The sequence below is a fragment of the Furipterus horrens genome, unplaced genomic scaffold (genome assembly GCF_987537825.1).
Source record: "Furipterus horrens unplaced genomic scaffold, mFurHor1.1.pri manual_scaffold_9, whole genome shotgun sequence".
In the NCBI taxonomy this organism is placed as follows: Eukaryota; Metazoa; Chordata; class Mammalia; order Chiroptera; family Furipteridae; genus Furipterus; species Furipterus horrens.
Genome location: NW_028327179.1, coordinates 9,650,978 through 9,666,227, shown reverse-complemented (window position 1 = coordinate 9,666,227; position 15,250 = coordinate 9,650,978). Strand labels below are relative to the sequence as shown.

General features: G+C 44.2%; 1 protein-coding gene and 1 pseudogene across 3 annotated transcripts; one reads left to right on the top strand and one right to left on the bottom strand.

Annotated features, from left to right (window-relative positions):
* On the bottom strand, positions 1-7,212 carry GGCT (gamma-glutamylcyclotransferase). Of its 2 annotated transcripts, XM_090287053.1 has the most exons (4): positions 6,898-7,208; positions 2,672-2,817; positions 1,597-1,732; positions 1-555 (listed from the first exon to the last, which is right to left on the bottom strand). In XM_090287053.1, the coding sequence occupies exons 1-4, from the start codon at positions 7,036-7,038 to the stop codon at positions 412-414; spliced, it is 567 nt and encodes a 188-aa protein (XP_090143179.1). In that variant the 5' UTR covers positions 7,039-7,208; the 3' UTR covers positions 1-411. The 2 variants fall into 2 exon arrangements, with proteins under 2 accessions (XP_090143179.1, XP_090143180.1); XM_090287054.1 differs by lacking the exon at positions 1,597-1,732 and having other exon boundaries at positions 437-555; positions 6,898-7,212.
* Positions 7,213-7,386: 174 nt separating this feature from the next.
* On the top strand, positions 7,387-9,777 carry LOC150001257 (ER membrane protein complex subunit 5 pseudogene; annotated as a pseudogene). Its single transcript, XR_016512998.1, has 3 exons — positions 7,387-7,468; positions 7,709-7,807; positions 8,572-9,777. The product of XR_016512998.1 is annotated as an ER membrane protein complex subunit 5 pseudogene (transcript).
* The last annotated feature ends 5,473 nt before the right edge of the window (positions 9,778-15,250 follow it).

Here is a 15,250-nt window from a genome sequence, read left to right as displayed (position 1 = left end):
TTTTAAATGTAAAAACTTTTATTACCAACTGTCTCTGGTTTTATTAAGGTGAAAGAAATTCCAGAGCATAGCAATTCGCCAGCACTGTCATTGAGGTGCAACTCCATCCTTTGTCACAGAGCAAAGATACACTTCAAATCAACTCAAGCACAGAAAAGTGTTCGCAGAAGAAGTACCCACATCCCTTTATCCTGCATTCCAGTGCCTCCTGGTCCCCTGGGCAACTGCCTAACTCCTAACCCAGCTTCTTCCTACAGCCTGAAAACAAGGAATCACTCAAGTGAGACATCCCCTCAGAGCATCGGTGAAAATATATTAGACGTAGAGGTATCCCAGATCCCTGTTCTAAATGTTAAAAATATATCAGATGAGCACGTAGAGAAAATATCCATAGGAATGCTCTATTATGCGCTAATGAGTTTTGGTTTCCCCCTTTCTGATAATGTCTTCTATGTCTTCTGAGACCCGTCCTTTGTAGTCGTTTGGTTCTATTGCATTTAACTTCTCTTGGTACTCCAAGGGCAACCCATTCTCCTTGGCACCCATGCAGATGATCTAGAAGTGGTCAAAACAAAAACACCTCTTTTAGTGAGGAACATAATTTAACTTGGTATATGCTACAGCTTTATTTGCAGTATCCAAGTCTGAAATACTAGCTTTCAGATAACTTCAGAATACCACTAGAACAAACAATTGTAGAACAGAAGGGAGATTTGCATTCATGAGTATGCTGTGCACGGGGCTTTCAAAGCCCCAAGATCGATCCTCAAGGAGCATCAATTTTACTCAATAGGATGCTTTAAAATATTTTTATATTAAGACAAAAAACCTTATTGTATAGGCTTTCCATGATCTTTTAAAGAAAACATCCTTCAAGAAAAGTTAAAATACTCAGGGAACAATTTTAGTTGAAGCCCAGAGTCTCGTCTCCCTCTGAATTAGACACGCAGAAATAAAGAACCACGGTATTCAGTGGTACTTCCCAGATCCATACCAGGCTAATCCTCTAGGTTCCATACTAGAAAATTCCAAAGCCGGCCCAGGAACTGGTTCACCCACTACGGATGCCAAGTCCTGACTGGGCCTTCTAACAATACCTGTTTGGGTTTCTGAAAAGGCAGGTTTGGGTCTCTATCCCACATTTTTTCCCCTGGGCTTATGGGGAGTGGTTTCCCTGAAAGGCAGTGTGGCTTTTTTTCTTTTTTTTAATCTAGATATGGAAAACATTTCAGCAGTAGGAAATATATTTTTCCCCATTAAAATTAATCTTAGTGTCCATGTTTTGTGGGAAAAAAGATACGATTACAAAAGCCTGTGTATACAAAGAAAATACGTCTAGAATTATGCCTCATACATATTTCTAAAAGCCTTTTTTTAATCAACAGAGTTTTAGGAACATAGTTCTATCAATACAAATAAATCGAACATTGCACTTCAGGTAAATAACTATAATTTTTTAGCACAAAAAAATTTTAATTAAAATGAATTGTTCATGAAGAATTAAAAACACACAAAGCTTTTTAAAGATGAGATAGTCTGTAGATTAGCTCAGTGAAAATTAAGAGCAATCACCAAAAATCTTTGTGCGTGGCTTACCTTTTTATACTGGGGTGAAGGAGGAGCGCTCTCGTAATTTCTCATCTGATAAGTGCGACAGGTTATTTCTTTGCCTTCTTGAGTGCAAACATTAATTTCTATTGCGGCATATGTTCCACTGTTAACCCCTTCTTGCCTAAAACCAGAACAGCCAAATTTTAACCATACTTGATTTAGCCAAGTGAGTTTACGGGATTAAGCATTTAACTATATGTGGATATGTTTGCTCCTTATGTATTCCTATTTGGGGATAGAGAACATATTACACATAATATTGTTTCATCAGAAGTAAACAGACTTGGTATTACTTGGTATATTTCTAATACTTCTCTGTATTTATCCTATGTAAAAACCTGCTTCAATGTAGTTATTTTCCTCTTTTTACCCCTGAAACACTGCTGTCTAGGTTATCCAACACGCACTCCGCGTCTGACAACAGGGGAATCCCGAGCCGGGGAAGAGAAGAGGACAGCTCATCCTTGTGCACAGGGAGCTGTGAACAAGTGCGTCAGATCGTCTACGTCTCTCAGGTCCTCTTTTCTGCCAACTGTCCTTCTCGTAAACGCTCTGCCACACAACTCATGGGAATTCTAGTTGTAAAAAGTAGCAAAGCGTTTCTAATACATCGTTTAAATTTTTACAAATTATTATTACTTTTTCCTGATTCAACTGCCACCATCGAGAATTAGTTTTTCAAAACTGGCTCTAAAAAAAACTAATAACTGCTTTTGAAATCAATAAACATATGTAACAATTACTAACATCTTCATGCTTTTTCACCATATGACACTACGAAGATTTTTATAAGACAGATGGAAAATAAGGACTTCCATCTTTTACAGCAGAGATTACACATGTCACCCCCAAATCTCAATCAGAAAGTGTGGCCCTTCTAGGCTTTTCTTTTCGGATATGCACATTATACTTTTTATGTTAACTCTAAAGTGGAAAGAATATGTTTGTAGTATATAGTTTTGAAAAACCAACACACACACACATATATATATACACATCCTTGCATATGATCCACTTTTGGAATTTGTAATTATTTAACTTATAATTAGAAGCCACCTACTTATCCAAAGAACTTAAATTGCTTTTGTTCAGTTTCCATACTACTCCCCACACTTCATCGCCAGGACTTTGAAAAATGGTGGCTATACCTCCGTGCCAGGTTTCACTTGTTTCACCTTGGGAATTGCCAAAGTCAAGCTTAAAATCCTACAAAGAAAACCAAAGTGATATGATCAATATCCCCTTGAATCAAAATTTCCTTCCTCAAAAAAAAAAAAAAGAAAAAAAGATTCACTTTGCACTTCATACAATTAAAACATAAACTTTGAATTCCTTCTATGTGTAAGAAGCTGTGGAAAATACAAAGATAAACAAACAAAAACCCAGATCTCAAGGACTGTATGTATTGTCTCATGTTATATATGCTGAATATGCACATGTATTTTACCATAATGCCCTGGCTGGTTTAGCTCTGGATTGAGCGTCGGCCTGCGAGCTAAGTGTCGCTGGTTCGATCTTCCAGTCAGGGTACATCAGAGAAGGAAAACTCTGACTCCAAAAAACCTCCGCTGCCTTGCGGCATACCTCTTCAGGGGAAAGGCTAAGGGAGTAAACCCCGACAGAGCCGGAGTCCCTAAGGCGGTTTGACGTTGTAGTCAACACCGGCAACTCCTGCGGCGCACCTGAAGCCAAGCTGTATCGACTCTTGTCTTTCCCTTGGACCCTTCAGCTGCGAAGAGAGGGGGGGGTCTGCTGCATGGGCAACAGCAGACCCTCCATATCACCCTGCCCAGGCTCTGTAGCTTCAGCTTCACTGGAGAGGACACTCCAGCGTCATCGCAAGATGTCGATTCAACACGGGAGGAGACAGATACCGTGTCACTCCCGAGTCGGACTGCACAGCCATTCTCGGCGGTGCAGATAGACTCTTAAGAAGCTACACCATCGTCTCTCGAGACGGACGGCTGCCGACGATTTTACCATAAACAAACCGTTGAAGGGGGAAGAAAAATCCCATCATCCCACTGCCTTAACACAACTATTTTCATTTTTGAAAATTACATCCCAGTCTACTTACACATAGATGTTCACGTAGAGGCAGTCACAGGGTACATTGTTGACATTGGGACAAAGCTACACAGGGGTTATAACATTCTCTCTACTTTATGTACATAAAGAGCATCCTACTAGCATGTATCACCATGTCTGCCCTAAGGGAGCTGGCACGGAGGCTGATTTGTATACTTGTGAACACTTACGAACACTAATCTAATATTCATAAATTGTGCTAATATACCTATAACAATCATAAAAGCAGCTAACACATACTGGAAAATTACTGGGTTCTATAGACTGAGCTATGAACTTTATATAGATTCATTTTTATCCTGCCTAATAACCTTATCGTACCCATTTCACAGCAAGAAAAACTGCAGCTTACAACGATTAAGCAACTGGTCTAAGGTTTCAGGACTTAAGTAATGGTGCCCGGTTTCCAGGGCAGCTTCTTCCCTCACAGAAAGGCCTCAGTCCTGGGAAGATTAAAAATCCTTACTTGGCTGTTTGGTTTAGGAACATTTATTTTCCATCTTTCCTAAAATTAGCTTCCTTAATAATGCAATAAAAAGGGCTGGACTAAATAGTAAGTCTAAGGTTTATATTTTATCCCTATCACCTTTATTTTCTTAAAAACCTTGTCAGACATTGTAGGGGAAAGGTCGTTTTAAGTGACCAGGATCTTCAACTGGTATATTCTAGGACCAAGCATCCCATCAAAGGATCTGGTAGAAATTACAGCCACACTAGGAGCTGGTTGTCTATTGCTAAATCCAAGAGACAATGTTCATTCTTCATCTTGTTCCACTTCTCAGCTGCTTCTGACATGGTTAACCACCCCGTCTTCACCCGCCTCCTCCTTCTGGACTTCCAGGTTGTTCCTCGATCTGCTCAACCCCTTTGCCAACTCCTCCTCCTCCTCCGCTACTTGGTCTTTAAATGTTGCAGTTTCTAAGGGCTCAGTTTAGGCCCCTTTCTCTGTTCATTCAGTCGTTTGCTCAAGACAGCCTCGTCCCCTCCAACAGCTTCCATTACCACCCAGTATTCCAATAACCTTTTAATCCAGCCCAAATCTCTCTCTGAGCTTCGAAAGTGCCCAGGACAGGCCTAGCTCATACTGAGTACTTAATAAATGTTCACTAACATTTTCTGCTCACTTGGGTGTGAAACAAGCATCTCAAACTCAGAATGTTCAAACTGAGCCTGATGTTCCCTCCCAAACCTTATTCTTCTCTTTACAAACATCACGATCACCCACCTATTATTGCACCAACAACCTTAGTCATCCCCATTACCTCCTCCTCCCTTCACAATTAATCACCAAGAAGATGACACTGTTACCTCCTAGGTACCTCCCAGATCCACCCACCCTCCACTGCTACCACTCAAGGCGCCGTCATCTTTAGCACGGACCATACAAAAGCTTTCTAACTGGGCTCCGCGCATCCTCATTCCAATCCATTTTCCACAGCAACCAGATGAGTTTGCAGAGAGGTAAATCTGATCTTCTGCAATGGGTCTTCTCACTGCTCTCAAGGTAAAAACCAAAGTCTTCTTGGGCCTCTGTGGTCCTGTAACTCGCGGCCCTTCCCTGCCCCTGCTGTGCTCACACTACCTCCTCCTCACACCCTCAGCGCCAGCCTCACCACTGGGTGGTCAGCTCTTCTGGGGTCTTCTGCACATGCCATCCCTTCTACAGTATTTGCCTCTTCCCTGCCCTAATCACTCAGTCTCAGCTTTAAAGTCACATTTTCAAGAAGACCTTTACTGAGTGTCCCAGTTAGCTTAGGTCCCCATGTCATACACTCTCATGGCACCTTGTATGTATCCTTTAAAAAAAAAAACTTCACTCTTTTTAGAGAAGTTTTAGGTTCACAGCAAAACTGAAAGGCACAACATGTCTCCTTTTTAAGACTAACCTTACCTGTAACTGAATAATCATTTACTCGGTAGCTCCTCCCTCATCTCAACTAGAAGTATCTGAACTCCTTTCCCACATTTGGGGAGCTCCCTGTCTTATGTGTCTTGGGGCGCAGAGAGTGCCAGAGCCCAACTCCTGATTCTGAAGCTTTGAATGCCAGAAGTTGGTTCTCCCAGCTTTGCCTGCAGGAAGGGCCAGGGGCACGCAGCCAAGACTTAGCCAATGTGGACACCCCCTGGGTCTTTGAATTGTGCCCAACGACAGCAGAAACTCCAGTCTGGTGGCGGCGGCCATGTCTGGGTTTCAGGAGCCACAGGGGTGTAGTGACAGCGGCAGGCAGGGTCCAGAGCAGGTGGTGCTGGCGATACACGAGGCAGGGTCCACGTTTGTCAAGTTCAGCAGGGGTGCAGCAGCGGCCTCCTGGGCTGCTTCTGTCTGTGACGTTGGCTGTGCTGTGGCCTCCCTTTATGTCACGCCTGCCTGTTTTGTGTGCTTGGTGGCCCGAACTTTCCGGTCATTCTGTAAGCTCTCCAACAGCCTTTCAATACATTCTTTTTCTGCTTCAATCAGCCACTTTCTGTCGCTTGCAACTAAGAACCCTGATGATGACAGCAAAGACCATGTCTGTCTAGTTCAGCAAGCCAAACACTTTTGTAACAATTTGCCTGCGTGTTTCTCCTATAGCCTGGGAGGACCTCAAAGCAGCCAGCTTTACCCAACCGTCTTTGAGTCTCTAGGTAAGTGCTGGAAGAACAGGTACTAATGAATGAACGGGATGAACCGAAGAGCAGTGATTTTTCCCCCCAGGTTGGTTACTGCTCACCCCGCCACTTAACTGAGCACAGCTTCAACTTTCAGGGCCTCTCAGGTTGGGGGCAGGTGGGGTGGGACAGGGGGGCAAAAGGGAGGTACGCAAACGGATTTTTACAATACCAGGTGCCAAGTCCCGTAGCAAAACAAAGGTCTGTACAGAACAGAAAGCAAACGATCCCCTGACTTGGGTCGGAGAAAGCTTATCAGAGGGGTCGCCTTAATGGGTTCAGTGAGGATGCCCCTGAATTGGTGGGTGAGAGGCGGCCAGATCGGGGCAGAACAAGCAGTCCGCGGGGCCTTTAGCGGGGGAGCCATCGCAGCCTGGGGGCGCATGGTTGTCGGGGTGGCGGCGCTCAGCAGGGGTCCAGCGCGGAGCCACGAGGGCCGCAACCAGGGCGTGACGATCAGACGGACTCTCGCTGGGAAGAGCTGCGTTCCTGGCCCCGGTCTACTGAGTGGGCACAAGGTCGCGGGGTCGAGGGGGGGGCAGCACTGACCTTCAGGCTGGCCACGCATAAGAACGCGGCCGAGGGGTTTTTGAGGTGGATCCGCTGGGTCAGCAGGTTGCTGCCATAGGCGAAGTACAGAAAACTGTCCTCCTCCTGGTCCCGCTGGTCCTTGCGGCCCGAGGTCGCCATGTCCCGCCAGACGCCTACACGGCCCTGGCGTCCGCAGCAAGGGTATGAAGAGAGGACGGCGACCGCAGCGGCGTGCCGGATGACCCTAGTTCAATGGCCCCACGCCACCGCCGCCTCCAGTTTTCGGGGCCAGGCGAGAAGCGTGGGTCGGGACAGTCCGGCTGCGAACGTTCTTATGATTGGCTGTACGCCCCAACGATGCGAGTCGCCCCTTCTGATTGGCCAGCCCCACCGCCCCTCTCCACTTTCCTCTTAGACTCGGAAATGCTCCATCCTGAGGCCACGGGGTTCTAATTTTTCATTGGATACGATGCTCTCTTGTCCCGCCCTCACGGCCAAGGCTGTCTCTGATTGGCGGGTGGGCGGGCGCTACGCGGAGGCACATCAGGTCGCGTGGACTCGTTTGGGGGTCGCGGCGCGCGGGTCTCAGGCAGGTTTTTTCGCTCTCGGTGTGTGTATGGAGGGGTGCTTGTGAGTACGTGACCGTGTGTGCGCTTTAGGGCGCTCGAGGCAGATCTGAGGCGCAGCAGCGGCTCTGGCTACGACAGTTTCCTCCTCTGGCAGCTCGCCCCTGGCCGGGTTTGGAGGAGTCGGTCAGGACGGGGCTGTTCGCCCCACCCGCCGCGTCCCGCATCCTCAGCCCTGACGGTCTCCCTGATACCTTTTCTAGGGACCCTTTGCCTCCTGGGGAGGCCCCTCTGAATGTCTCGGGCTCCCTTCCCGGACGGAAGTGCCATACCGGGTTCAAATTCTGACGCTGCCGGTTGGGGTAAGTATTAAAAAAGCAATTTGTTAATGTCACTAAGTGCAAACCCCCTAGTGCAAAATAAGATACAGGCGTATAAAGGCAGTGAAGTAAAACTCTATGTTGTTAACCGTTAATTTGGAAATGAACTCGGGGCCTAGAAGCAATATCCTTGGCACTGAGGTTTTGACCTCTAAATACTGTGCTTCCCTAGAGGTACCGGGGCTCCTCGGGGGAAGGGCCCAGGCAGGAGCCGGGAATGAATGAGTGCGCGGAATGTCTCGGGGCAGAAAATCAGGAAGTAGCCAGATAAAACGAGGGCCTTTGAAAAGAAGATGGGAGCCAGCTTGAAGGAATGCCTGCTGGCCAAAGTTAAAACAAGTTAAGCTTCAAAAACAGTAACTGCAATTGATTGGAAATGTCGTGTAAAAGTCACTCCCCACACGGAGTGAGCCAAATCGAAAACACAGCCATTTTTAAAAACCCTCGTTTCCCATGTTACTATGGGTGGTGACGGTTACACCAACCCTTGACTCTGAAAAGCGGGAATGGAAGGAAATAAATTAAACATTTATCCTGCCTTCTAGCTGCAGATGTCTTTCAAAGTAATCAAGTAGCCCCAGTTGATATGGAAACAGTTCTTTTTATAGAAATGTGCCAGCCAAGTAATGTAAAGTGAATGATAGAAAATCACTCTTGTGCAGACCCTAATAACGGATTCATGCCAGAATCATTAATGAAAGGGCACTAGGGAACAGAATATTAATGTGTGCACCATTATTCCCCAGGGATTACTTGCTGGTCATCGGGGGGAAAACATAATGACAGTGGAAAAACCTGGCCCCGCTCACCTTAACCTAGGTGAATCTTATCATCCCTAAACGTGGACCGACCTGACCTTGTGTGTCTCCAGCATCATCTGTGAGTATTTCTTTCCAAAAATCTTTTTAACTTCAACATAATCAAGCAGGAACTACAGGATTGAAGGGGAAGGAAGTGACACCAAGAGTAAAAATCGAAAGCAGATGATGGGACATTCTGCAAGACAAGGAGCTTAGTTCCTTAAAGTCAGTCAGTGTCATTAAAAAAAAAAATAAAGCCCTTCGCTGCTTTCCTTGGGCTGCTGCTCTCCCGGCATCATGGTGCCGTCACTGTGGAAGGGGCTGGTGAGCGTGGGCCTCTTCGCCCTGGCCCACGCGGCCTTTTCCGCGGCGCAGCACCGTTCGTACATGCGGTTAACGGAAAAGGAAGATGAATCACTGCCCATCGATATAGTTCTTCAGATTCTCCTGGCCTTTGCAGTTACCTGTTACGGGATAGTTCATATTGCAGGGGAGTTTAAAGACATGGATGCCACTTCGGAACTGAAAAATAAGACATTTGACACATTAAGGAATCACCCTTCGTTTTATGTGTTTAATCATCGTGGTAGAGTATTGTTCCAGCCTTCGGATACAACGGATTCTTCAGACCAAGACGCACTGCCCTCTAACCCATCATTGAAGCTACGAAAACTGGAATCACTGCATCATTAGGATTTTTTTTACAGATCGGAGCAGTATAGGTCACAGAGCTGGAATGTTGGAGTTTGGGGGTAAAAAACACTTCCCCCACCCATATTTATATTGATCTTTCAGACCTAATTTTAAAGTCTATGGCCCTTGTCTGTATGCTGTTAATCAAATTATTGATGCAGTATGAATTATCTGTGAAATAAGTCTTTGATCTTTCATAGAATTCATGTTTTCATTTAAAACAAATACTCAGCTCTTGTAAAAGTCACTGTTTTGAACACATTTCTTTGAAAAAAAATGTTGATGTTTTGTCATTTTCTTAGGTTTCTTTTCTTTTGCACTACAGTTTTTAGGATCCTTTGGGAAACTGTGACTACTGCATTTTGCAGCATGAATGATAGTCAAATGGTCTCCGGTTCTTAACAACAAATGGTCTTGCTATGCTTGTATTGTTTTAAATAAACATGTCAGAGACCAAAAGTATAGAGAAATTATTACTGATTAAGTGCGGTCCGAGGTTATACAAGTGGTATGAAATAGATAGGAACCTGTAACAATCTACAAGGATGTGGGGAAAAGCAGTTATTGAGAAAGAATTCAATGTGTTGCCCAGAAACCTGAAATGAGTTACCTTTGACTCACCTGTCCTTCACACTATCCATTCAGTGAGTCAGCAAGATCTGCAGTAAGTTTGGTAACCAGCCTGCTCTTCCTTCCCACACTTCTCCCCTCTCCCTGCAGGCACCCTCTCACACCTGGGGTAGGGCAACAGCCTCCCGGCTGGTTTCCCTGACGCTGCTTTTCGGTGGAAGTGGGGTAAGGGTGCGCTTCACTGAGGACAGCTCGGAGGTGGGCTTGGAGACTGGTGAGCAGTTCCATCTCAGTCGAGCCATGGGTTCACACTGGGAAACGGGAGATAAGCCTGGAAGATTAGTTTAGGGGAGGACCTTGAAATTTGCATTACACATTCAGACTCTTTGATGGTCCAAGGCAAGACAGTTTTGACTGTTGAGCAGAGAGGGGCCTTCTTGGACCTTTGGGAACTCATTCTGCTGGTTGTGACTAGGATCGCCTGGGAGGGTCTTGGGCGGGTTCATGGCTGGGTACTGGGTACAAGTTCATTGCAATAGGCAAGGACCTGAAAGCGTTAAGCTGAGGTAGTAGTTAGGGGATGGAAATGAAGGGATGGAAGGGAATGAAGATAGGGTCTTTTAATTTGTTTGTCATATCACTCCTCTGTGCAGAAACCTTGCGTGGCTGTCGTTTATTACTTGATCAAGTTCAAGCTTTTGTGCAAGCCATTATTACCTGATTCCATTCTGTCCAGTCAGTCTGATTTTTCAGTTGCTGGTAAACCCTTTGGAGATAAGGATCACACCTTATATTTCTGTATATTTACAGTGATTACCACAGCATAGATGAATAATAAATACATGCTGATTAGTTGAACCAGAGTCAAACTCTCCCCTGCACTTCACACAGGCTCCCAAATCCTTTTTTCTCTATGATTTTTTCCAACTTACCTTGATTTCCTGAGAGGCATGTGTCCTTTAGCTCTGATTTAAGATTTAAAAATTTGTACAAATACTTTAGCATATGGAATTCTGCATAGATTTATTGGCCATAGTGGTATTTATATCTCCTCCCAGCTTACGGTCTGGCACATGGCCGGGGAACGTACCAGAATATATTAAGTCAGAAATGTCCTGGGGGGTGGGGGAAAACCATATTAAAATTCCAATTCCAATAGCAAGTAATTTCTCAGGATGTTTGACAGGTAATCTGTATGCTTGTTTGGAGATTAACCCTGAAAAGTAGTTCCAATATAGTTTATTATTTAGAGCTTAGTATGTAGTCTTTGATATCTCTTACCTCTGCAATTATATCCTTAACTACGCACTTTGGAAAGGGATACACCGAACTGCTAACAGTGCTTATCTGTGGGGAGGGAAATGGAGCTGGAAGGTGAGGGGTAGGGGAGCAAGTTGAACAAAAGCTTTTTTTTTTTTTTTTGGTCTATATCCGATGTATTTTTTATACTTTGAACGTGTATTCCTGTATTACTTCTATTATTTAAACATATATAATTAAAGTTTGGAACAAAAATTCATGTCTTATGGAATTTTAGGTCAAAATCTAGAGATCTGATGTTGGGAAGGTAAAAAAGAGGGCAATGACTAAATAAATTGCCCAAAGAGAGTGATGCAGCAAACATTTCCCCGCAGGTCTGCCTCTCAGGACATCAGTCAGGTAATTAGGCCAGATCAGTGAGCCTTGCTTGGTGGGAAGACACCTTCTCGTTCTGTGAGGGCCGCAGATGCAGACTCTAATGGCATCTGTCTGGATTTCTCCCTTTGTCCTTGGAGATGACAGTGGCTACAAGAACCAGAATACTAACTATTCTGGTTTAGGGAAGTCACACATGGTCAGAACAATAATCTGCTAGATAGATCTGCCAACATTAAAGGTCACTTGCAGAAGTTCCTGGAAATACAGCAAGTCAGCTATCTCAATATCACTGATCATAGCTATCTTTGCTCCAGATGTACCAATCCCAAGATTTACTATTAATGTTAAAAATCTGACAAACTGCACCATAATTCATATATTCATCCCCTCAGCTTATATGTTATTTGCAAGACCTTAAATTCAGTTGAAATATAAAATTTGCTGTGTGTTTTTACTGCCAATAATAACAATAAGTAAATAATAACACTTTAGAATGTAGATTTACTTAAGTGAAAATTTCAGTTGTTCCTTTGGTGATAGACCTCATTCTTCCTAGAAAGAAATGTAAACGCAATAAATTCTTAATCTCTTGCATAATAATTCAATGAGAGCCAAGGTTTTCTTAATATCCTTATATAAAAATGGTTTGGGAATGAAGCTCAGTTTAAGCATTTGGATACATAGATGGAAAGTGAGAATTATGCTTGTGTTCTCTGCTTTAATTAATGTGCATGGATTTCATGCTTTCCTGTTCAACAATACTTAATCAGTAATTAGCTCTTCTCAGAGACAGACACACAAATGAAGTGCTTTACTTGACTGTACAGCAGCTCTGGGTGTTTGGAAATCTTTCCAGAATAGCTGATCTAGTGCTGGCGTCAGCCTAATTGCTTCTTCATTATTTCCTGCTTTCACATGAATACAACACATTCTCAATAACAGAGTTCCCAAAAGGTATCTCTACTTACTATCTTTGTTAAATGCTTATTGGCTGAGAAGACAACAGAAACCCTATACAGCTGAGTAACAGAAACTCAGACGACCCACTGAAAATGAGTCATTCGTGGGAGAAAGAGGTGTGTTTTGTGTGTGCAGAAGAACCTTGCTTCAGTAATTCATTCTCTAGGCTTCCTGCGGGCAGTGCATTTTATATGCATCTTTTTCAGGTGCGTTAAAAACTGTGTTTCCAGCTAGCTAAGTCATGTGAACTATTTGATTTGCTTTAGGAGGATGCCATGGAATTGTGGCAACATTTTATTACCATGACCCAGCCACTCCGCCCCTAGGCATGTACCCCAATGAAGTGAAAGCGAGTACGTGGACACAAATACTTGTGCGTGCGTGTTCGCAGTAGCACTATCGTAACAGCCAGAAGGTGGAAACAACCCCAAGTCCATCGAGGGATGAATGGATAAACAGCCTGTGGTCTTGTCTGCACAATGGAATATTATTCGGCCATAAAAAGGAATGAAGTACTGATACGTGCTGCGACGTAGATGAACCTAAAGAACATTAATTGAAAGAAGCCAAACACAAAAGATCACTTGTTATTTATATGAAATATCTAGAATAGGTCAACAGTAGACACAGAAAGCTGAGTGATGGTTACCAAGGGCTGGGGGGAGGAGGAGAAAAATGTGGGAACTAGAAAGACACGATAGTTGCACAGCATTGGGGACATACTTGCCACTGAAATGGTTAATTTTATGATATGTGAATTTCGCTTCAGTGGGAAAAAAAAACACAAAACCCTTACTTTTGAGGGTTTCTGATTACTGGTTGTACGGAGTAACAGCAGAATGTTGGTAGATAACTTGGACATCACATTCCTTTGCTTGGAGGTGGGGGTGAGGAGTTTAAAGGATTTGATGTGTGTCCCTGATAGGTCACTCCTGTTCCCACATATGCAGTGCAGACGGAAGGAATTTGAGACCCTTCTATGTGGCAAGGGGTGGTTCCAGAACCATTGCCCCCAGTAGGTGCTTGGTGGATATTGTGGGAAGGGAAGATCAGTCTTTACTAACATGCTGCTCCTTCCCTGGGCTCGCCACCTCATGAGGTCCTGTGCTCCAGTGACGATATGGGGCAGGCAAGAATAGCAGGGACAGTTGAGTAGCAACATTTCCCAAAGTATGATCTCTGGGACGTTGGCCCGATGGGATGGTCCCCCACCCAAAAATGGTTTCTGTGGCCAAATGAGCTGGAAAACACTATGTTACACATTTCCTCTTGGAGATTCCCAGTGTCCCTCACCACAGGAAGGGGTCTGAGAATACCTGTCATCAAGAAACCTGGCAAACTGTTTAGTCCCGATGTTCCCAAACCTCTCTGGTTGCAGGACCCGTTTGGTGTGGGAAACATATCACTGAGCACGTGGGAAACATCTTGATTTGTTTAAGGATGATTGTTTCATTTTTGGATTATGTTAACTAAAATCTTACATTATCCAAAAAACTGAAGACAAGCCATGGTGTTTGCTAGATGTTACTTATTGGTTTAATAGGATTTCAGAGCCACTTGTTTATGACTTAAGTGAAGTTGTTTTAATTCTCCCGTTTATGACAAAGACAATGAAAAAGTTGTGTTTACAGGTAACAGTGTTCTGATACAAGAATGAAGTAGGTTGTGTCGATAAACCATCGGCAACCCAACTGCTAGGGACCCCGCTGGGGCTTATCAATAACACGTGGAGAAGCAACTGTGGCTCCATATATTACTATTACCTGTAGTATGAGTTTTACGTAGAGTATTCAGACTATAAATACTGACAATTTATGAAGACTATTTAAGACAGCGGTTCTCAACCTGTGGGTCGCGACCCCTTTGAGGAGTCGAACGACCCTTTCACAGGGGTCGCCTAAGACCATCGGAGAACACATATATAATTACATATATTTTTGTGATTAATCACTATGCTTTAGTTATGGTTGGGGGTCACCACAACATGAGGAACTGTATTAAAGGGTCGCAGCATTAGGAAGGTTGAGTACCACTGATTTAAGAACTTTGGTCTGGGCACGGTGCACTTTGCTGACCTAGCTCCTCAAAGTGCCTTGGGGCATTACCTCCTGTCTTGGCCAGGTAGCTCCTCATAGACAGCGGTGATAAACCCACAGTGGCCCCTCAGAGGACTCATCCTGCTCACCAACACGTTCCTTAGCAACGAGCTCTAGCAACAAGGGACTTTTATTTTATCCTGGCGGCTGGGAGTCAGCTCCAGGTTGGTTAAAGCAGGCTCTCCCAAGTAGCAAGAGCCTACTTGTAGAAACAGGTCCACTTCAGCTAAACTTGGACATTATTTCTTTCACCTCCCCTTGCCTGGAACAATAGTATAATTAACCTACCATTGCTTTGGAACATGTTGTTTCTTTATCATCTTATCAAGAGAGACTATCCTGGGTGCTATTTATTGGCCGTGATATTCCGGCAGGGAACCTGTGTTCAGTAAGTGGCAGGCAAAGACAAAGTTAGTCTTGGAGCCTAAGTTTACCCCCCAAAACCAAGCAAAACACTGGAGAGGGAAGAATTCCAAATCTTTGTATGGTTCTGGTCTGCCACTCCCTGGCTTGGGAGATAGAAACTTATCACAAATCAAGTCATCAAAATGTCGCTTCGCTTTGCCGGGAAATTCCTGATAATCAGTTTGAAACTGTAGTTATGTATAAAAATATCCATCATCCGTGAACCTCTATTAAATGCAATGATGGCTACAAGCTAGCAAAAG